Source organism: Chionomys nivalis, chromosome 8, assembly GCF_950005125.1.
Source record: "Chionomys nivalis chromosome 8, mChiNiv1.1, whole genome shotgun sequence".
Taxonomy (NCBI): domain Eukaryota; kingdom Metazoa; phylum Chordata; class Mammalia; order Rodentia; family Cricetidae; genus Chionomys; species Chionomys nivalis.
The window spans coordinates 70995196-71019454 of record NC_080093.1 but is presented as its reverse complement, the minus strand read 5'-3'; the positions used below and the strand labels follow the sequence as shown (position 1 = coordinate 71019454).

At 48.4% G+C, this 24259-nt stretch overlaps 1 protein-coding gene across 1 annotated transcript in view; it reads right to left on the bottom strand.

The window, feature by feature from the left end:
• The window catches only part of Gsg1l (GSG1 like), a 193241-nt gene that overhangs the window by 20126 nt on the left and 148856 nt on the right, over window positions 1-24259 (bottom strand). The window contains exons 4-5 of the mRNA XM_057780068.1: window positions 20147-20258; window positions 5832-5999 (exon numbers count right to left, since the gene is read on the bottom strand). Of these exons, the coding sequence (XP_057636051.1) occupies window positions 5832-5999; window positions 20147-20258 (280 nt within the window). The remainder of the gene's footprint in view (window positions 1-5831; window positions 6000-20146; window positions 20259-24259) is intronic.

Here is a 24259-nt window from a genome sequence, read left to right as displayed (position 1 = left end):
GCATGTGACACACGGAGAAAGGAGACTTACTCAATGTGGCCACACTGGGAAGAGGCGCTAACACAGAAAAACTATGAGACACACAAATACACACACCCTTAAAGTGTCCATCTTTGAGGCCCTGGCATGAGGTTTTTCTTAAGCAGAGGATAGGATATATGTATAACTAAGCAGGCCTGGTCAAGGTGTGATTTGTCTCTCCATCACTGACCCATCACTGTCTGGGCTCTGGTCTGGTCTACAAGGTGTTTGATAGACCCACAATGCCCTGTGACATCTCTCCTGGGAGACAAGCTGCTCCCTGGCTACACTAGACTTCAGCATGAAATTCCCAGGAAATTCCAGTTCCTTGGGGCCCATTCATTGCCTTAGTGAAAGGAGAGACCCAGTGTCTCTCTTCAGAGTCCCTACTCTTCTGCTAGGATGGCTACAGGAATAGAAAATGCTCAGCTTGCAGGATGCCACTGGCCTCTTCCACAGGAGGGGGTATGAGTCCCCTGCACAGGGAGGTCTCAGAAGTGAACAAGGAGCAAGAGAGGATATGCCTACTAAATTTGGAGCTCTTGTTACCTACTGACCAGACTGGGAGGTAGGACACACCCACATTCCAGCCAGACAACAGAACTTACCAGAGGTGAAGCAACTTGGTGGGGGTACTCGTGACTGGGAAATGCAGGGTCATTCTATTTATTTTCATGTGTGTGTATATACATATTTATGAAATATGAATAAATACATATATGTATATATTTATAGTGAGACAGGGTCTCACTATGTAGACCATACCGGCCTTGAACGTACAGAGCTCTCCCTCCCTCTGCCTCCCACGTACTAGGACTAGACTAAAGCATTTGCCATCACATCCAGCTCTCTCCTTTTAAAAATGTATTTACTCTTCTTTTTAGACTGAGTCTCACTAAGTTGCCGTTGAACTTACTCTGTATCCCCGTAAGGCTTCGAACTTGCCATCCTCGCCCTCAGAAGTATCCAAGTTTATAATCTGCCCAGCTTGCAGACTGAATTCAAAGTCTGGTTCCACAAGGACTCAGGGCTCAATGCAGGCTCAGAGCTAGAAGGGCGGCTGCCGTGGGAAACCCCGGCTGACCTGCTTTTAATTAACAATACGTGCATTGCAGAGCCCTTGTGGCTCCAGGTGCTGGGACACGCTGGGAAGCAAGAACCAGCTCCCTTTGGAGGGAGAGGCTGACGCGCAGGCAGGGAGCAGAGGCGTAAGCGCGTGCCTGCGTGAGTCATCAGGGCAGCGGGGAAGCGGGAGAGGAGCGGGTGGCAGGAGGCTACCTCGAGTGGGAGCTCCGGGCTCCTTGCTTCCCACAGGCTGCTGCACCCGCAGGGAGGCAGGGTGCTTGTTCAGCATGGCTGAGTTCTCTCCAGGCTCTGACCCCAAAAGGATTTATTTTCTCTCACATGCTGTTAAACCAAATCTGAGCATTTAAGTATTCAAGGGAACCCCGCTCTGCAAATATCTGCGCACCTCCAGCAGCTCCCGCCCACTCCCCAGGAGGCCAATTAAGACTCCCTCCTTGGGGACAGCAGGCAGCCCGACAGTGGGACTGCTGAATTCCAGAGGCTTCACAGACCGGGGTGCCCACTCCCAGCTGCCAGTGATCAGGGGGCTGCATCAGCTAGCCTGCTGGCATCCTAGCCCTACCCAAGAGAATGCTATGTGTTAATATGTGGGCACATGCATTTGTGTATATGTGCACTTGCACACACACACACACACACAGAGAGAGAGAGAGAGAGAGAGAGAGAGAGAGAGAGAGAGCAGACAGACAGATAGACAGATAGACACACAGAGAGAGGGGGCGGAACAATATTTCAAAGCCCCTAGTCATTCAGAACCTGTCTCCTCGTACTTTTGAAGGACTCTTGCAGAGAAAATTCCCAAAGGACCTGGGTGGCGGTGGGGGCAAAGTAGGAAGGGACAGCCCAAGTCCATCTACCCAATAGCTTCCCAGAGTGTCAGTTTGTCCCCAGACCTCAGGAGGATAGACAGAGTGGGACACAGACTCTTCTAATGATGGCACTGGGGGTAGCAGGAGTCAGCACCCTGCTCTGACTGCCATCATACCGAAGATGCTCACACTTCCCAAGCTGCATGCACTTGCCTGCCTCACACTGTGGTTCCTCCACCCGAAGACCCTTCACCACCCCTCTCTGCTCAGGTTAGCCTGTACCTGCCACACATTCATCACCAGGCCCAAGATTAAACGCCACGATGACTATGTGGCCTGGGATGGCACTAGCCAGCTGTGTGGTCTTGAACAAATCACTGAACGTCTGTGTGTCTCAACTTGGCACGTGGAATGGGACATTTTTACCCACACCTCCTAGAGATGTGGTAGAAATCAATGGAGTCACATTTGGGTGTTTAGAGTGTATGGGTCAGGTTGGGCTGTGACAAAATCATAAATGATCCATCCGAAGTAGTTTCCTGCCTCCATCGCAGGGGGTTGCTGCACTCAGAGGCCCAATAAGGCCATTAGGAGAAGGGACAGGGACACACACACACACACACACACACACACACACACACACACACACACACACAGCCTTTGTATACCAGACCCTGAACCCAGTATATCACAGGGGAGCAAAACGTTAGCATTTCCAGATGCCAAGGGCTCTGGATTCTCTCTTCGTGCGCAGAAGACCTGAGTTGCTGGGTGCCCAGAGTCAAGTTACACAGAAGTAGAGGGACAGATCAGCCCATGACACCCTTTGCTTCTCATCAGTCCTTCTGTGTGCCTTGCTGTCCCTGCTCTCGGCTGCCCTCCCCTGAAAAAGCCATGCAAAAAAGTCATCTGCTCTGAGCTGCTTGTAGGCAAAGAGCAGTAAAAACAGAAAAAAAAAAAAATAGAAGAAAATAGAACGGGGCAGCAGAGCTGAAACATTCTCCTTGGAGGGAAAGGAAATCAAATTTGATGAACCTCTGCATAATGTTAAGTTATGAATGTGCAAAGTGATATTCCGCACATATGCTGTGAAGCGCTCATCGTGGGTCTGAGCAGTCCGGGGCTGCAGGAGTTGGGGCTTGACGAGAGCGGCTGCCGGGGTGAGGTATGCATGGTATGAGCTGCACCCTCAGCAGCGCGGGGTGCAGTTTCTCCAGGTGGATTGCAGTGTTAATGAGGCATGGTGGGGGGGGGCGGGGGCGGAGCTTCAGGTCATTCACCACAGCTTTAAGGGAGCATTGCCCCCTTCCAGTCCTGACTATGGATACCTGGGCTGGGACAAGCTCCTGACCATGCCGGGAATGAATGGCCTCCTCCCTGCCAGGACACTGCAGACAAGGAGGCTGGAGCTAAATGCTAAGCAAGAGCGAGGCAGCATCCACGCGTCTCTAGGATCACTGGATCACCAGGAAAGCACCTCATGAGTTCCTAGTAGGTTTATGGTACAATCCTGGGGGTCAGGGTACTGGAGCGACACACAGGTGATACTAGCCCCCAGCGTAGGTATGTGGGGCACACATGCAGAGAAGTGACCGGAAAGAGGGGTGAGTTGATGTGCACCCCAGATGGAGCACCACAAGTGCAAAGCTCTGGGATAGGGAAGTCTCTGAGCACCTGTGGGAGAAAGGAGAAGGCAGAGAAAGGTCTGGAATAATCAGAGATGGGCCCATCCTCCGTCATTTGGTATTCATGTTCTACCCCTGCCTGAAAGTGCCCCATTGCCCCCTCTGGTCCTCCACATGCCCTGAGGGCCTTCCTCTGGGGCCACTCAGTCCTACCTACTGAAAGTATTGCTTTTACCTCATTCTCTCCCCTCCCACCCCTCCCTACACCCAAAGACCAGGTACAGGACTCACCTGTCAGGTGGTTGCAAGATTCACAAGGAGAAGAGAAAGGGGACAAGGAAGGAGGGAGGGATCGGGAAAGATGTGCTCAAGCACAGGCTCCCACTCTGGGCTCAGGCACCACTGAGAGCAAGCTAGATGCAGTTTCTCCTATGCATAGGAGGCCAAGGCCTTTATCCACCACTGCTGACAGCCTTCTGGACATTTTAGCAGGCACCACGCCCTTGAGAAGGCTGACTCCCCAATCACAAAGACTCCTTCCTCTGAGAGTCCCGTATACCTGCAGTAAGAGTCCCACTCCCACCCCCAGACACACAGTGTCTATAGCACTGAACAGGCATGCCCACAGTTTCAGAACACCTGTGTGGACATGAGCAGGTGCCTGGGTTTGGTTTTAAGTCTGCTTCTTCCCACTGAGTGGCCTGATCCTTGGGGACATGACTGGCTTGAAAAGATTCCAACATTGAGCTGCACAGACCTGGGCCCACATCCTCCATTGCTATGTGGTTTTAAATAAGCATTTTCACATCTCTGAGTCTCATCTATCACATGAAGCTAATGGTGCTCACTGGGAGACCAAAAGGATGGTGTTAGATGCCTAGACACAGAACCCAGCTTAGCTGGCGGGCTCTGTCTTGGACTCCACTCAGGGGATAGTGGTGTGGGCTGTGGTGAAGCTCATTGGGAGAGTAGCGTTAGCATATGTGAGACATTTGCTTCCACCCCCAGTACTGGGGAAAACAGAGCAGCTGGGGAACACTGGGAGTGGAGACCCCAGGCTGAGTCTGCCCTTCTTATATTCCCACAGTGTAGGAGCCCAGGCAGGATGTGCTGTGTGTGGTCAAGACAGGAGGCAGAGCGCTTCTGCCTTGCCTCAGCTGTCATCGGCCACTACCAGCCTAGGAGGTGGGCAGAGGACGGCAGCACTGGCCATGCTGGGTGGGGCTAACTTCCTGGGCATGAAAGAGGCAGTAAGGCGGGCAGGGTCTTTTATGGCCCAGAAGAGATTCCAGCAGCTAAAGCAGGGCAAGGGGGCACTAGATTGTAGCCGACCCCAGGAATGACTTTGGATGGAGCTAGGAAATACGAATGAGGTCGGTTCAGAACCAATGAACTGAGGCGGGACAAGAGGCACCCCAGATCCCCAGATACCAGGGGTCCCCCAGATGATTCTCAGGGTCTTCAGAAGAACAGTTGAGATGAGTCCGGCCTACTTGGGGTCTCCAGCTTCTAAAATCCTGACATCCATCCTCTACCCTATGTCTGCCATCCTGCCATGTAGTACTCCTTCCATCAATCTACCCATCTAACTCACCTACCCCTTTGCTTCTCTGCTCATCCACCTACCTACCCAATCACCTAATGATCTAATCACTCAATTACCCATCTGTTCATCCAACAACTTACCTATCTATCCATCCATCCTCCCATTCACCTGTGTATGTGTCCAACACTGACCTACCTCATTCACCATCTACCCATCTACCTTATCACCCGCCACTCACTTATCTGTCTATATACACATTCGTCCATCTATCTGCTACCATCTACTCATTTACCCATCTAGATTTTAACCATTCAACTGCCCATCTATCCATCCAAGCATTCAGCAACCACCCATCCATCCATCCATCCGTCCGTCCGTCCGTCCGTCCGTCTGTCCGTCCATCTGTCTGTCCATCAATCCATTCACTTATCTATCTCGCCACCCACCCACTATTTGTTGCCACCCCTGTTATTCCCAGATCACTTCTGAATACAGGTAATCAGGGTTTGTCCATTACCTTGAGAAGTCACCAATCTCTGGTGACATCACCAACCCTACTGCTGGATCACAACACTTTTGAAATCCCAGAAATCCCAAAGTCCATACTATCTCTTACCCAGCTTGTCCCAGTTCCAAGATCACCTCAGGCAGACCATTTGCTCCAGTCTTGACTGGGGTCTTGGGGATACTGAAGTCAGGCCCCGGACTTCAGAAACCTAGCACTATCCAGACGTATGCACTGACCTCTCCCGGAAGTACTTGATGGCCTCAGGATCTATGAAGGTTGGCTCCTCCCGGTAGCCCTGCTCAAAAACCTTGCGCTTGTGCCGGAACTCAATGACTGTCTTGGTGTAGGAGTTGAGCGTAGTGACAGACGCCGCCATGCAGCAGGTAAATGAACCCCAGGCCAAGCTGCCAAGAGACCAGAAGAGAGATGACACAGTGAGGGTGGGCAGGGACAAGGAGACTCATTCACGCACATTTGTCTACCTAGCACAGCTCCAAGCCCTCAGACCTGGTTCCCACTCGGCTTTGATCTGGGGGCATTTACAACAGTCTTCACATTGTACAAAGACACATCATTCAGCCATTACTGTGAGAGCAAGGAGAGAGAATCAGGGACAGTTTTCCAGAATACAGTGATGACCAATACTGGTCCTGGTAGGATGGAGAAGTCATGGCCAGAGAAGAACATTCTAGAAAGAAGGAGCAGTACATGCAAAGGCATGGAGGCATGAGGCAGCAGGATACATAAACACACTGTGGGAGGCAGGGATTCTGGAGTGGGGAAGACTGGAGATACTGAAGTTAGTGCTGGAGAAGGAGGTGGGGGCATGTTTAGCTTGAGAATTAAGTTGCCTTTGCTCTCAGATGCTCCTGGAAAATATTCTTGCACTCTGTGCCATGCACCCTTCACACCCAGTCTTGTGGCTAGCCTGGATGTTGCAGGAATTAATATACCAGACTAGTGGCTGACATGCTGAGGAGCTCAGGAGAGGCTCGCTACCATTACTGCCATCACTGGACAGGCATTGCAACTCCTGCTTCTTTACGACTCAGAGTTCAAGTTCTCCCTCTAGGAGAGGGAGCTCTGATGTCCTGCTCGGATGTCTACTCCGCATCTTTCCCCCTGTAGCTGCACTGCTTGGCCGTTCTACCCGATGAGGGCACTGAACGCGTCACAAAGTCAGAGACCCTACCCTAATTGCAGCCTTCATTTCTAGAAAGGGCTCCTGCCTGGTTCCTCTGACCTGGACTGTACACTCACAGTTGGTGCCAGGAGTGGGGAGCCCATCTGGCTCCAGTCCCACCGGCCTGATTTCCACCTGAATCTCTTCTGATCTCATTCCATGAGCTCCTTTCTGCTCTCTCAGCACCGCAGTACCTGAGAGCTCCAGGCTTTACCTGCCACCAGCCTACCTGGAGTCCTCTGAACATGGCCATCCCTAGTGCCCTATTATCAGGGCAGCCCTGCTTTCTTCTTGACAACAGCCTCGGCAAATCCCAGAAGGAAAGTCAAAGAAAAGTCTGTAGATTTGGCCTTTCTCAAGTGGATCTTCAATAATCACTTATTTCCGTTCACGCCTAACTCACTAATAGATTCCTCACATCGTTTGGAGCTAATTTAGATCTTCTAGAAGCCTGGAGTGTCTATAATAGAAAGTTTTAAGGTGTCAGCCTCTCTAAGGACTTTTATGCCTATTAAAGTGTTCAATATGTTACACATAGGGTGGGGGGCAGGGAGAGAGACAGAGAGAGACATAGAAACACAATGAGAGACAGAGGGAGGGAAGGAGGGAGGGAAGAAGGGAGGGAAGAAGGGAGGGAAGAAGGGAGGGAGAGAGAGAGACAAAGACAGAGAAAGAGACACACACACACACAGAGAGAGAGAGAGAGAGAGAGAGAGAGAGAGAGAGAGAGAGAGAGAGAGAGAGATTATAGATGACTGTAGTCAAAGCTGATCCGATCAAGTGCTCTCTCCTAAGCAATGGTGCTGAAATGCCATCTTAGTCTGTGATGTCCTTTGATGGAAACTCACAACCTGAGGTAGAAGAATTAAAAAGCACACTTGTTTGGAGAATCTGGTGTGTGTTAGTTTGACTTGCCCAGTGTCCATTTCTACTTCAATCTTCTCAGACCACCTAGTTTGGGTGGATCTGGCCTGCTTTCAACTTCTAGGGAGGAACACCTGACTAGGACTGGCCAATCAAAGTGTTACTTCCTGTTGCCCCAGTCCTTGGCTTAGGGAGGGACCACGGTCTAGGTCTGGATCAGGAGACACCATCTGAGAACTTCAGCTGGAGCTATGGAGAAGAGCCCACTATCTCTCCTGGGCTGCTGAGCTGGTGAGCTGTCTTCCAGGAACTGCTGGGGACCATCTGGTCACCACCCAACCTGAAACGTATGCTGGCCCAGGAGAAAGCAAAGGCATCAAGGAGCCGATCCTATTGTCCTTGAACCTGTCGCTCATGGAAACCTAGATCCTTTCCTTTGGAGTTTTCTCCATCAGTCAGTTCATACTGGTTTTCTGCAACTGGCAACAGCAGCCCTTATTTACATATCTGTGTAAACATCTTCTTTCGTGTAAGTTAATTTTGAGGTGAATTTTCAGTCCTTACAGCCAGAAATATTAACTTTAACTAAGCCTTTACTCCCACCCTGGTTGATCCCAGTAAAGGGATAAAGCTGAAAGTCTGCAGGCAGAGATTTGAGCAAAGCAAAAAGGTTCAAGGGAGAGAGCCTAGTCTGTAGGAGTGATGCTTGGGCTGAGTGATGGTGCCCAGGTCACAGGAATTGTCCTGGCTAGTTATAATCAATGTGACACAAGTTGAGTTACCTGAGAAGAGGGACCACAACTGGGGAATGCCTCTGTGAGACTGTTACGTAGGCACGCCTGTGGGTGCAGTTTCTTATTTACTGATGGATGTGGCAGTGCCACCCCTGCACGGGTAGTCCTGGATTGTAAAAGAAAGGAGTCTGAGCAATGCCTGAGGAGTCAGTCAGTAAACAGCACTCCACCATGGCTTTAACTTGAGTTCCTGCCTCCAGTTCCGGCTCGGCTCGAGTTCCTGTCCTGACTTCTCTTAGTGATGGGTTATGATCTGGAAGTGTAAGAAGAACTAAATCCTTTCCTCCCATTTGCTCTTGGTTGTAGTGTTTTATCACAGCAATTGAGGCCTAAGGAAGACAGGAATGATCAAAAGCTGTAGGGATGGAGCCTAGGCTGTAGGGATAGGGCCAAGACTATAACAATGGAGCCTAGGATGTAGAGATGGAGTCGAGGCTGTAGGGATAGAATCTAGGCTTTAACAATGGATGTAGAGATGGATCCTGAGCTATAGGGATGGAGCCTAGGATGTAGGAACGGAGCCCAGACTGTAGAAATGGAGCTAGAATGTAGGGATAGAACATAGGCTACAAGAATGGAACAGAGGATACAGGGATGGGACAGAGGATACAGGGATGGAACAGAGGATACAGGGATGGAACAGAGGCTGCAGGGATGGAACAGAGACTACAGGGATGGAACAGAGGATACAGGGATGGAACAGAGGATACAGGGATGGAACAGAGGCTGCAGGGATGGAACAGAGGCTGCAGGGATGGAATAGAGGCTGCAGGGATGGAACAGAGGCTGCAGGGATGGAACAGAGGCTGCAGGGATGGAATAGAGGCTGCAGGGATGGAACAAAGGCTGCAAGGGATGGAACAGAAGCAAACAAACTGGGCAGAAATGCAGGCTGACTTGTAGACCATGTCCACACCCCATCTACTCTTCATGTAGGACTTTCATTCAGAGGAAGTGCTACCCTGAGCTAGCTCAACATTGCACATTCCAGTTATCACCCAGGAACTGGGACTCTCTATTGTCCAAGCTTTTTCCATGTTTCCAGCCCAGCTGTTTAATTCTCACCTCCAGTGTCCCTTCCTCAGCCCCTACTCACCATGTCTAATAAGCCTCAGTCTTCATCACATATATAATTTTCTTGAGTCTTTCCCCCTTTAATTATCCTTTGATTTTTAAATTAATTAAAAATTGTAAGATACTTATAGATTCAAATGAAACTGTAGTACACACAGAGATGGGAGGAGGAGTTGTATTGTCTTTAGCTAGTTTCCTACAATTACAACATATTACAGAATGAGTACAACTGTGATACAGTATCAGGACCAGTACAGATGGAAGTTTCTGTCCCACCAGGTCCCATGGCTGTTTAGTCTCAAAGAAATACGCAGAGGCTTACATTAATTATAAATTGTTTGGCCTATTAGCTCAGGCTTATTATTATCTAGCTCTTACAACTTAAATTAACCCATAATTCTTATCTATGTTTAGCCATGTGGCTTAGTACCTTTTCTCAGTAAGGCATTCTCATCTCTGCACCTCGCTGGTGACTGATTTTCTGCCCTTTCTCTTCCCAGAATTCTCCTAGTCTGGTCACCCCACCTATACTTCCTGCCTGACTATTGGCCAATCAGCATTTTATTAAACAAATATGAAAGATAAATTTTTATAATGTACAGGAACATTAGCCCATAGCATTTCCTTTTCTTTATCAAAACAAAAACCCTGAATCTAATCTCTTTTGTTTAGTTTTTGTCCTGACCATTATCTATACAACTTGTAACCAACATGCTAAACAAGGACAAACATCCATAATCCTTTTTTAAGGGAATGTGGGCATAGTTTTCTAGGTTACTTCCTGTTCATTGGGGGTGCTCGTAATCTTATAGGGACCCAAAGAAAATTTAGGATTATGGTCAAGTCCTGACTGGAGTATTCTGTGATACTGAATCATCTTAGCCAGTAGCCTTGAAGCTGTTCTGGATTCAGAACTCAGAAGAAACTGCAACAGAGGTGCTCTAGAATGTTGGGTCACCTGGGCCATTTGCACCTATTGGAGATTTTTCAGGGGTCTTCCTTGATCCAACCTTATTTTTTAAACCAAGAATAAAACCACAGACTCTCATTTCCTGTGGAAACAAAAGTAAAGCCTCTTCTCCAAAGAAGCATATCTTTTTACTTAAAATTTGAAGTCAAGACATTTTTAAAATATATAGGTTATATAAACCCAAAACAATTTATAGCCAGATGTCTTTAGGCAGCTGTTACTCCTTCCTCAGCAGTCAAACAACTCAAAGACAACACAATACATACAGTATCCAGATTCTCTGTGCATTTTTCATTTTTACATGGATTTTTTAAAAAAAAAAAACTTTATTTCTTTTATTTTTATTTTTTCGTTTTTTTGAGACAGGGTTTCTCTGTATATCTTTGGCTGTCCTGGATCTTACTCTGTAGAACAGGTTGGCCTTAAACTCATAGAGATCTACCTGCCTTCGCCTCCCAAGTGCTGGGATTAAAGGTGTGTATCACCATGCCTAACTATTCTATTTCTTTTTTTTTTTGAAAACAAGAGAAAAGAAAAAGGGGGAAATGCTGTAGGATAACATCCTTGTACACTGTAAAAAATTGTCACTTGTATTAGTTTAATAAAATGCTGATTGGCCAGTAGCCAGGCAGGAAGTATAGACAAGGTGACCAGACTAAAGGAATTCTGGGAAGAGGAAAGGCAGAGACACAGCCACCACCCAGACACAGAGGAAGTAAGACGAGAATGCCTTACTGAGAAAGGTAACAAGCCACATAGCTAACATAGATAGAATTATGAGTTAATTTAAGTTGTAAGAGCTAGTCAATAATAAGACTGGGCAATAGGCCAACCAGTTTAAAATTAATATAAGCCTCTGCATGTTTATTTGGGACTATGACTATGGGACTGGGTGGGACAGAATCTTCCATCTACAACCAGGGTACTCCCTAGTCACAATCAAACTACAGCATACAGTGGATCCCTCCTTTTGTCATTTTAGAGTCACATCCATTTTCTTCCTGACTTCCTCTGGTCCTCGGTGATCACTACTCTGCTCTTCACCTTTAGAATCTTACCATTTGCAGAATTTGATACATGTGGAATTGTACAGCATGCATGTTGAGACTAACTTTTTTTACTTAGCACTGTTCTGGGAGTGACTCAAGTTGTATCTATCAATAGTTTTCCTATATGTATTGCTGAGAATGTGTGTGTCTCCCACATCCCACCCGCATTTGTGTGTTCACTATTTGTTATTTTAGCTGGCTTAAGCGAGGTATGGCTCTAGCTCATCGTGGTTTTAATGCACATTTCCTAATGACTAAAAGTGTTGAACTTTTCATTGCTTGTTTGTGATCTTCATACCTTCTTGCCTGTTTACTTTTTAATTGAGAGGTTTTGTTGCTTTGTGGTTGTCTTCATTTGCAGAGTCCAGTTCTTTCTATGTACTAGGTGGATTGATTGCTTTTGTGTTGCTGTGATAACCATGATCAAAGGTAAGTCAAGCAAAAGAGAGCTTACTTCGGCTCATGGTTCTAGAGGGTTAAGAGTCCCTCAAGGCAAGGTGGATGCATGGCAGCAACAGCAGGCCAGGAGGCTGGAGCAGGAAGCTGAGAGCTCATATCCTCAACAGTAGCACAAAGCAGAAAGTATTACCGTAGGGTGGGAATATATAAGAACACCCTGCCCTTAGGGATGTACTTCCTCCAGCAAGGCTGTACCACCTTAACCCCCAAAGTGGACCACCAACTGGGAACCAAGTGTTCAAATACCTGTGCCTCTTTCAACACACCATGTCAGATTAGCCATTTACCAGATGTGTGGTTTAAAGACGCTCTCTGGCAGCCGTAGCATGTCTCCACAGCTTCCCAGAACATGTGTCTAACACTGATGAAATCTGATTGGTTAATTTTTTTTCCTTTTATGCTTTTGGTGTGAAATCTAAACATGTTTGCTGAGTCTTCATACCCAAAGGATTTCCTCCTATATTTTTCTAAAACTTTTATAGTTTTACATCTTATGCTTAGGCCTGTGGTCTGTTTTAGTGCAGAATTTGCATGAAGGTTGGCTTTCTCTGGGTGTCCAATAGCTCCAGTGGCATTTGTGAGGAAGTTTGTCCACACGCCACTGAACTGATTAGTACCTAGTCAGAAATTAGGTGGGCATTTGAATCTGCTCCTGAGTCCCTTTGTTCAGCCCCATTGATAGGTGTGTCTACCCCTCCCCCCACACTAACATCAGTATGGGTTACTGTAACTGTAATAGGTCTTGAAATTGGGTAAACTGAGTCCCCCTATTTTCTCTTTCTTTAAAATTATTTTAGCTAGTCTATTCCTTTTGCATTTCCATCTGCATTTTAAAACATCCTATCTGTATGTATGTGTTATTAAAATTTTGATAAGTCCTATTAAAACCTGTATTCCCTGTTGAGAATTGCTGTGGACCTCACGTTGAGTGTTTTGATCCATGAACATGGTCTGCCTATTAAGATTAGTGATTTCTGCAGGGCAGCCTTTAATCCCAGCACTCAGGAGGCAGAGGCAGGTGCTTCTCTGTGAGTTCGAGACCAGCCTGCTCTACAGAGCGAGTTCCAGGACTGGCTCCATAGCTACCGAGTAATCCTGTCTCAATAAACAAACAAACAAAAAGAGAACAAAACAAGATCAATGATTTCTTTTACTGGTGTTTTCCAGTTTTTAGCATAGGCGTTCTAGAAATGCTTTATCGATCTAAAGCCTATGCATTTAATTTTCTTCCTAGTAGAAATATCATTATGTTTTTATTTTGTGTCCAAATTTTCACTGCAAGTTTATAGACATAAAACTGACTCTGTGTTGTCTTCTTATGACCTAAAGCTGTGCTTAATTCACTGATCCAGTCTGAGGAGCTTTGGCATGTTCCTTGGCTATTTCTGCAGAGACAATCATTATCTGTCCATTCCTTTCTGATCTGTATGGTTTTTATTGCCTTTTATATCGAATTATGCTACCAGAACTGTCAGTTGAGTAACAGTGGTGTTTTCAACATCATAGAGAAAATGCCCTTCAACATTAGTTCAATGCTGTCTACAGGTGCTTATCAGCTTTTGTTATCAAGTTGACATTCCCTGTTCATCCTTGTTTTCTGGAAGAATTTTTTAGGAACATGAAATAGCTTAGGTACTTTTTCTGTATCAGTTGATATGATCATGAGGAGGTTCCTCCTTTGGCTGCTAATGTGGTAGATGGCACTGATTGCATTTCAAATCCTTCATCACTGGGTGACTCTCCTCAATACGGTCTATGCTTTCTCTCTCATATTCTGGGCTCCTGCTTGTTATTCTTTTGTGAAGGATTTTCAAGACTATATTCAAGATAGTGATTAGTCTTACTTCTCATTTTTTTGCACTATCTTTGTCTGGTTTTAATATCAGAATAACATAAAATGAATTGCTAAATGTTCTCTTGTCTTCTATTATTTGACAGAAAATAGGTATTAGTTCTAATTTAAATATTTGGCAAGGTATCCCAGGAAGAGCATGTGGTCTAGAGATTTTTTTTGAACATTTTAAAGCTAATATTTCAATGTTCTTAGTAGTTACTGGAATGCCCAAACTGGAATATCCAGCTATTTCCTGCTTGGTGAGAAGGACCAGTCTGTGTTTTCAGAGAACTGCACCGGTCCATCCAATCGTCGAGTTCATGTGTGATATGTCATTGCTATGCTTTTGATGTCCTTAGGGTCTGTCATGGTTGTACCTCATTTTCATTTTAAAACACTAAAGGTTTGTCAATTTTATTCATCATAGTTTCTGAAAAGCAGAGTTTTTGCTTCATTGATTTTTTTCTACTTCTTTTTCATTGTTTATTTTCAATTTTGCTCATTTCTGCTCCTCTTTCTTTTGCTTCCTTTAGGATTATTTTGCTCTGTTGTTTTGTTTGTTTTGTTTTGGGGGTTGTTGTTGTTTTACATTCTTGGAGTGAAAACTTTCATTACTGGTTTAAAATATTTTCCCTCTTTTTAAAAAGATTCATTCATTTTTTCATTCATGTGTGCGTGCCTGTGTTCGTGGTGTATGATCGCATGCGCACACGCGTGCAGGTGCTCATGTGTATGTGTGTGCACAGAGGCCCAAAGGCATCAAGTATCCCCCTCTCTCACTCTCTGCCTACTCCTGTGAGGCAGGGTCTCTGCCTGAACATGTGGCTCGTATTTTGATGGCTAGGTTGGAAGCCCCAGTGATCTTACAGTCTCTGCCCCACTCAGAGCTGGGGTTATGTATGTAGGAGCTGGGATCGGAACTCTGGTCCTCACAACTGAGCAGCAAGCACTCTTAGCCACTAAGCTGCCCTCCAGTCCCACTCTTTCTCCTTGATAAGGAATCGCTCAGCGCTGTTCTGTCCCCTCTCAGTGCTACTTTAGTTCCACAAGTTTTGGGATGTATTTTCATTTCTTCACTTCAACGTACTTTAAAGTTTTCCCTGAGGCCCCTCGTGTGACTCAGGGGCTGTTGAGAAGCGTGCTCTTTAGTTTACAAGTGCTTCCTGACTTTCTTCCATCTTTGTTTGATTTCACTGTGGCCAGAAAACACATTTTATCTGGGTTTTCTATTTTTTTTTTTTTAACACTTGGAGTTTGTTAGTGGTCCAGGATGCTGTCTTGGCATTCTACTTTACAATGCATTCAGCTGTCATTGATGGGATGGTCTATAAGTAGCCCATGGATGTTTGTGTGTTTGAGATAGTCTTCACCTGCAGCCCTAGCTGACCTGCACCTTACCAGGTACTCAGGTTAGCATTGAACTCACATGGACCTTTCTGCCTTAGCCTCCCCCAAATTCTGGGATTACAGGGGTAAGCCATCATGTCCGACTCATCTGGGGGCATTTCTGCTGAGATCCTGGATCTTATTTGATCCTTCTTCAGCTGGCTTCTTTTGACCGCATTCTGGCAAGGAAAAGAGCCCACACCCCTTGTAACTAGCAAGAAGGCATGAGAACCAAAGTTTCCCACTAGGCCACCACTGCCATTTAAGGTGGGAAGGAATTCCTGACTTCTGTTGGGCAGAGGTCGGCCTTCCTACTGCCCATCACACCTCTGCTGATGTATCATGGCAGAGACAGAGGCAGGAGTGTGCCATCCTGCTCCTCATTGCCTTCTGCAACTCCATTAGGAAGGTGGTTTCATCAGCTTTGGGTCAGCTGGCAAAATCCCTGGCTCCTCACTGATGCCTGCAAAGGGGACACACGGGGTGTTTGTTCTATCTGGAAAAGTCCAAGTTCATGCATCCCACACGGTCTTGACTGCACTGAATGGGAGAGCTTGCTGCTGACCTGTGAGTGGGGCTACCACTCAGCAAGTGGGGAAGCCGGGGGCCTCGGCCAGGTCTAAGATGCTCAGCTGCATCCTCAGCCCTCTCCTTTTGATGCTGCTCAGGGTGGAGAACCACAGGGATCCCCTGAATGGGGGCAGCCGGGTGACTGGAGCAGCAAAACTTGGCCTTAATGTGTTCATCTCCATTAGCAGCTGGTGAGAGTCAGTGTTAATTGTCAACCTGACGGAAGCTGGAATCACCATGGAGACAGCCTCTAGGCATTCCCATGACGAGTGACTTGGTTCCTGGACACGCCTGTGAGGAACTATGTTGATTAAGTCACTTGAGGTGAGAAGGTCCAGACATTGGTGGTGATAGAGTTCCCTGGTAGCAAGGCAAGGAGGGGGTTCTGAGCTGAGTGAGCAAATGAGTTAACCCAGAGAAGATGAAAACTGGTTAAAAGCAGATAGGAAGGAAAAAAAAAAAGAGAGAGAGCAGATAAGAAGACACTGTTCCCCTCATGGACTGGGAGTGGGGCTCAGGCTATACCCCATCAACTCTTATCTTTCAGTCCGTCTTCTCCAGGCCCCCGGGTACCCGCAAAGAGCACAGCTTGAAGCCTCTGGGCCTGGAAACTTCTGGTGTCTGCAGTTCACACTGATGAGCTGGTGCAGGGAAGTATGGGGGTGGCTGGCCTGGTTTCACAGCTAAGAGCACAGTGGACACTTGGGGACAAGAGAGAAGGTGGTATAACAAGAGAGTGTGGCTGTCCACCTCCTCCATCCCCTGGGAGACACAAAGGCACGCTGGAGAGTAGATCCAAAGGCACCGGTCTACCACTCGGCAATGGATCCCAGGCCCTGCACAGAGAGGAGACCATAGCTGAGCACCAAGGGAAGCCTCCCGCAAACAGCTGCAGACTGAGGGCAGACTGTTCGAGACAGGGCACCAATGCCTACCCCAGGCCACCCTCTGAGCCCAAGAGCATTGGGAGCAAAATGGCTGCAGGGTCTCGGGGCTCCAAGGTGCAGCCGTCAGGACACCCGTGGGCAGCTGCAGCCCTTTCGCTATACTGATCCTAGACGAAAGGAGGACAGAGTTTCAGCTGACCATAGCCTCTGGGAAGAACACCAGCCAACCCAGCCAAACCCCCACAGTGGCCTTGGGGCCCTCAGGCAATCCTGGAGTACTGCAGCAGAGGTACCTGCTGGGACCAGCCTGCAGCATGGGTGGTGTCCCAGAGGTTCCTGCTCCCATGGGGTCAGGGAGATGGGAAAGGAAGGAAGGGCAGTAGTGGGGCGTGGGACAAGGGGCTCATAGTAGAGAGTCACCTCTGGACCAGGAGACAAACTTTTCAGGGACTCAACTCACTCTTCTCCTGTGTGGCATGGCTGAACTATTTAGCCTCTTTGGGTCTTTCAAGTCTCTCTCTCTCTCTCTCTCTCTCTCTCTCTGTGTGTGTGTGTGTGTGTGTATTTGAGACAGGATCTCATATGTAGCCCAGGCTGGCCTCAAGTTCATAATCCTCCCGGCACCAAGAATGTGCCAATAGGGCTGGCTGTTCTCATTGTTTACAGTCTGCAGAGACTGCCTGAAATGGGGCTTGCTCCATGTGGAGTAGGGAAGGCCCTCTTCCCCCGGTAACTCGATCAAGAGCAAAACAGAGAAGCCAGTGTTTGCTCAGCACGACATCTGTACTCTCTTGGCCTTCCCAGCAGCATCGGCCAGGGGAGGCAATGGGACACAGTGGAGAATGGGGAGAGTTGGAGGGCAGAGGTCAGTCACGCTTGAGCTACAATGTCGTCACCTAACACAGCCAGTTAGGCGCAGTGCAGGCAGGTATTCTGAAAAGCCACAAGCCAGAGACCTGCACTGCCATGTGACAGTCTAAACTCTGCAGCTATTAGAAAACTACCAGTTGAGGTTCAGGCAGTGAGCAGCCTCTGAGGCTAACTGTGGGTCTCCTTAGGGACACACACTCCACACTGTTACTTCCTTTCTGATCTCACAAGTGGGGCCAGCGACTTCTTGGGAGGCAAAGGCATGCTGAGGGGGGCACTTACCACGTCTGGTATGGAGCTGCTGGTCCACTCAACTCTAACTCTACCCGGCCTTTGCTCCCAACTGGATGCCCACCACTGTCTTGCCCTGCGTGTTCTGGGTGGGTTAAGGGGAAGTGAGACAGCCAAAGAGAAAAGCATCTTGGCGTGCTCCCCAAATGTGGGCTGCTGGACATCTGGGTTATGGACAACTGAATGCTGATGGCAGGGGTCCTTCATGGTCACTGTTGTTCACAGAACATCGGCCTTGTATGGATACGAGAAGCTGACCTCACACATACCAACAAGCCTGCCAAGCCCGAGTGGCTATCTCAGCCTGGGTGACCCCAAAGCATGGCCTCTTCTTTGTTTTTGTCTATGAGAGCTGCTAACAAGGGCCACAATCCCTGCTCCTGGCCTTGACCCACAGAGTGACACATAGTGACAAGGACCTCACACATCAGGCTGCAGTTCCCACCCGAGTCTCTTGTACCGCTTGATCATGGGACATTGTCCCGAGGGACCAGCCACCACACACACAGGTATCCTCCAGAGAATTCTCAGAAGCCCTGAATGTTCAGTGTCCCAGGGTCCTCAGGCCTGGACCTCCTCACTCAAAGTGGGTCTCTTCCACCCTGAAGTGAGCCAGAGAGGCTTAGGCAAGAATTTTAACAAATGGCCTCTCATATATGAAGCAGACGATATGGCCTCCTTTGACCTTGGTGGGACCCCACAGACAAGGAATGAGAAATGGGGCTGTCTGTCCCGCAGGCCTCTGTGACAAGGAGAGATGTGCTAGCCCTAATCCAGGCCTCGTGGTAGGTGGCTTTAGTCAGCCCTGTGGAATCTGGTGCTGTATCGGAAGCAGTATGGGGAAAGGAGCCAAGTCAGAGAGAAACACAAGGCCCGTGGTGGAAAACAAAAGCAGGCTCAGCTTGGGACCCAGTGCTACAGTGGAAGCAAGGGCTGCTGGGTGCCATGGGGCGCAGACAAACCCTGGGGCTGCACTAAAGCTGTGTGACCCAGGGCAAGCACTTGATCCTTTCCGAGCCTTGGGTCCCACATAGGCAGCAGGAGGTCACTGTTCATGTGGCCCAGGCTGCTCATGTCCTTGGTGGTAGCAGTCTAAGAAGTCTGTGGAATGCAGGTAAGGAACACCATGTCTAGAACCCCTGCCGCTCATCACCAGTGGCCACCAGACCACTGGACGCAGGTCCCTTCTGCTACCAGGGCTGCGCTCCTCAGGCAGGTTTCTTGAGTTCCCTGAGTCTCCTGAAGTCAACTGCCCCAGAGCCCTGTGGGGACCCGTGGGACCCGAGCCACCGCTGCCTCATCTCCAGCACCATGGAATAGCCACTGTGTGCCCAGAGTCACAGTGCTCAGGAAATAAGCTGAATATGCCAGCCAACAAGTGTTCCCAGCCACCAGGGCGAGGTCTAGACAGCCAGGCCAGCCACACTGTGGGCAAACACTCTCTGTCTGTTAACAGCTAGCTCCACCATTGTTGCCTGTGTCCTTGTGACCCCTCCACTCCCCGTGGAAGGGGTGAGACTAGGGTGCGACCCTTCGGCCCCTTCTCATTTCCCTAGGATGTAAACTGTTGGCTCACCGATGGTCCCAGAAGCCAACAAAACCACCCCCCACCCCACCCCCGCTTCCTACCCCTTCCCACCCCCCACCCAGCCCTTTCCGATTGCCATACATTTATCTGTAAGGTGTTCTGGAGTGGTGCTTGGCAACCATCTTCAGCACCACTGGGAGTAAGGGGGAGAGAAAGACTGGACCCCTGAGGAAGTCACCAGATCTGGAGCCAGCAGTGCCCGAAGCAGGACCTGCAGGCCACCCAGCATGCGGTCCACCCACACACTTGGGACTCACTCCTAGCTCCAGAGGATGGCCTGCTTGAGCTGAACCGCTGCTCTCAAGCCACTCCCCAGTTGCTGTGATCATTCAAGGGAAAGAAAAGAACCTGTGCCCATCATAGGGAAGTTGGGAACCTCAGCCCATGCTGGAGAAAGAGAGGCCTCATCTCTGCAAGGCAGGGACACACTGGCCATGGGGAAGTTGCTTACTACCGCTGAGTCCCATGGTCTCTCTGCTTAGACTAATGGAGCAGGATATTGTCACCACCCAGAGTCCCAGATAGTTGTATGTGCCCATGCACACAGCCCCCTCCCCCACCCCCATCCCATACACCACCCACATGCTTGCTTCTGATTTAAACCAATGAGTAAGCACCCTTGTTCTTGCCAGCCTGGGCTTCTGCCATTCACAAGCCAAAGGGTCCTGATACACTCCTTTGTCTATTCATCATTACTCAGACTCTGGTACCTGAAGGTCAAAGGTTACTTACCAGAAGGACCACCCATAATCCCAAGAATGAGGTCTCCAGTCTTCAGGGCCAAGGCTCACAGTGACCTGGAACACCTGTGTGTACATCATGTGCGCGACCATTCCCAGGAGACCTGTGGAGCAGAGCAGGCATCAGGATCCAGGGAAGGACCTTGTCCTCATCTCAAGTGCCACCCGGCCCCCAGCCACTTGCCAGCTGGCCTGTTAGAACTGGGAGAGTTCCCAGACCCCATAGAAGGGACCTTATGGGGAGCAGAGGCTGGGAGGCAGCAGGTGGTTCAGAGGATGGAGGGCAGCCCTGGGCAAATTTAAGCGAAGCAAACAGGTGAGTGTTAGAAACAGGTTCCTGAAAGGGGTCACAAAAGTAAGTATTTGAGGCTGGGGCCATGGGGTCTCTGTTAAAACTATTTAACTCATCCTGTGGGTGATATGGGAACTAATGAGTTTCCCCATTTTATTTACAAAGCAGACAAGGGGCTGGGTTTAGCCTGCAGTCATGTTTACTAACAAATGTGTTAGAAAGACCATGTGACAGAAGTAGTCTCTAGAGTAATTTTCAAAGCTCACTGTAGAGCAACCGTTCTCACAACCATTCTCAACCTGTGGGTCTCTGACCCCTTCTACAGGGGTTTCCTAAGACCATCAGAAAACACAGACATTTACATTACAATTCATAGCAATATCAAAATTAGTTATGAAGCAGCAATAAAAATAATTTTATGGTTGGGGGTCACCATAACACGAGGAACTGTATTCAAGGGTTGCAGCACTAGGAAGGTTGAGGACCACTGTTGTAGAGGGACATAGAAACAACTTCACAGATTTCTTTTTAACACAACCAGTATTTTGGAAAGGATGGAATAGTGTATAGTTTGAATCTTAAATGTCCCCATTGGAACGTCCTCACAGGTTCCAGTTTTGGACACTTGATCTTGATGCAGCTGGTGGTGCTTTTATGGAAACTGTGGACACCTTAGGACATGCGACCCAACTGAAGGTAGCCACAGCTTGGACCCGTTATCCCTTCCTCTCAACCCGTCTCATTCTCTGCCTCTTGGTCCACCATGATGTAAGCAATTGCTGTCATATCCTAGCTACCGAGAACGAGCTGTACAGCCTGCCTCCCCGACCGTGGCGGACTTAAAGCACAAACCCAAATAAATCTTTTTCCCTTAGGTTGCTGCTGCCAGGTACTGTGGTTACAGTGACCAAAAGTATCACACGGCACAGCTGAATGTAGCCGGAGCAAATGTGCTGTGGACTGTTTAACTCTGAGCGTGCGCAGTGTTGTGAGTTGGGATATCTCACCAGTTGGAGCACTCTGAGCTGGATGAATACTGGGGTGGGCTCTTTTCTAACACATGTTTTCTGTGTGGTTTGGGGCTAAGCTCTTGATCTCTCTAAATTTCCAATCTTTCCATCATCCTCAAGACGAGGATCGTGGCAAGTGTGGGCAATCTCAAGGGATTCAAGAAAGGGCAAGTGTTGGTATCTGATGCCACCAGGCACAAATCCTTACAGTCACTGGGATTATTACAAAAGTGAGCACATCTCTTGGGGAGCGGGTTATAGACCGTCATCGAAGGCCTCCTCTGTGGCCAGCCTTAAGCTACAGACTCAGTCTTAAGGAGGAGTGCTGTGAGCAAGAAGGTAGATTCACAGCGTATAACAAAAGTTTTATTACTATGATGAAGGTCATCACAAGGCTCACGCTCTAAATTCCTAATAACAGTCCTAAGCTAATCTCCCCAGGCTGCTCACACGTGTGATTATCTTAGCTGAAGGTCAGGTCCAGTCTCTAACAGAAGTCTCTGATTTGAGGGTCAAGATCCTAGGGAGACCCCCCAGCAGATCAAGGTGGGGTCTCTCCAAATGTGCAGAGCAGAGCCTTGTTCTTGGTCTCTTATATACTGTCCAGTGGGTGGCACGGGGTCTAGGACTAAATCTGGTTATCTGGAATGAGTGATGTCACTAAGTTCTGGTTATCAGGTGCAGCTTTGGGGATAGTGGGGATCCTGACTAGGCTATTTTCAGACAAGTCTAAAAGGCATAGTTTCCTGTGCTCATTACAAGGAGACAGTCCTGATGAGAGGAAGAAAGGAGACCAACACATTCCACTTCTCAGGTAACACCATCATTGAGGGAGTTGAGGCTGGAGTCCAGGGCAGGAACCTAGAGGCAGGAACTGATGCAGGGGCAATGGATGAATGTTGCTTACTGGCTTGTTCCTCATGGCTTGCTCAGCCTACTTTCTTTTAGCTCCCGGACCCAGGTGTGGCTCCTCCCACAGTAAGCTGGACCCACCCACATCAACCATTAATCAATAAAATAACCTGCAGACTTGCCTATAGGCCAATCAGATGGGGGCGCTTTCTCAGTTGAGGTTCCCCCTTCCCAGATGACTCTAGTTTGGGTCAAGCTGATAAAAACAAAACCCAAAACCCTAACCAGTTCAAAACACTAATCAGATTCAGACTGGCTTGAATTTTGTTGTTGTTGTGTGGTTTTATTTTGCTATGGTTTTTGTGGTTGTTGTTGGCCTAAACCTTATCACATAGATCAGGGTAGCTTTGAATTTAATTAGTCTTATTCTGGGCTCACTACCACACCTAGCTCCCAAATACTCTTAAAAGCTTTTCTTGGTGTGTGTTGTATACACGCATTCATGCTCAACTATGTATGTATGCGTTTAGATGTGCGAGTGTGGGGCCAGAGGCGTGTGGGTGTCTTCGATTGCTCTCCACCTTATGGAACCTGGTGCTCACCTATTGCCAAGACTAGCCGACCAGTGAACCCCACCGGGTCCCCCCTAGCAGTGGGATGGCAGGGTGCACCACCACACCCGGCGTTTTGTGTGAGTGCTGGTGATCCGCACCCGGGTGGTCACTCTTGCCTGGCAGACACTTTACTGGCAATCCTTCTCCCAGGGCTCCAGATAGTCTTATGACTAGGCCTCTTCCTCTGCTGCCTAGGCTGCTGCTGTCTCTCCTCTCACTGTCTCTCCCGCTTTGTCCTGCCGCTAAACAGGAGACAAGAGAGATGTGGTGATAAGAGAAGAGACCGTAGTGATGGCGGATGGAGTAAAGGTGGCAAGGAGATGGGAGGGGAGAGGATGCCTCATGCTTCGCTGTGTGGAAGTAAACATCTAACAACTCTTAAAAAAAAAAAAAAAGGAAGGCAGAAAGGGAGGGAAAGTCCCACTTGTACTGATTACAAGTCTCACAGCCAACCTTGAGCTACCAAAGGTGAAGCCCCAAGAGTGGAGCAGAGGAGAGGTGTCCACTATGGCCTCCTGAGCTGAGCCACAGCCCTCATGGGACCCCAGGGCTCTGGGACAGAGGATTCCAGGCTGCTGTCAGTCTCGGGCCAATGGCAGGTGCCGAGTCCCCATGATGCTGAGCCCCATGATGCTGATCCCAGGCCTTACCAAAGCTTGATGCTGTAAAGTATTGAAGAGCTAACATCCCATGGCCACATTGTGCTGGGCGTTGCTGTGTTTATTAACTGTTCTGGCTTCCTCCCCTCTGAGTATGTGTGACCGCATCATTCCACAGTCTTGTGTGTGTGTGTGGTAGGGTGTAGAATGTGTGGTATGCATGTGTGGTGTGGTATATATGTGTGTGTGTGTGGTATGTGATAGTCTATGTGTAGTGTACATGTGTGTCTCTGGTATCTGTGTATGTGTGTATGGTGTGGCATGTTTGTGGTGTGTGTGATGTGTGTGTGTGTGGTAGGTGAGGTGTAGAATATGTGGTGTGTGGTGTCTGTGTATGTAGTGTGTAGTATATGTGTGTATGTATATATGTGTGTGGTGTGGTATGTGTCATGGGTGTGTGTGGTGTGTGCACTGTGTGGTATGTGGGCACACATGTGTGCAGGTTCTTCTGGAGGTTGAGGAGGATGCTGTGTGTCCTGATTTACTGTTCTCTATCTTAGTCCTTTGGGGACATGGCCTGTTATTGAACTTGGAGCTGAGCCGGTGGCCAGCAAGTCCCAACAGTTCTGTGTCTGTGCCTCCACAGAATTGGTTACAGCTGTGCACAGCACCGTGCACAGCCTCATATATGGTTACTGGACTTTGGAGCTCAAGTCCTTGTCCTGGCTCTGTGGTACT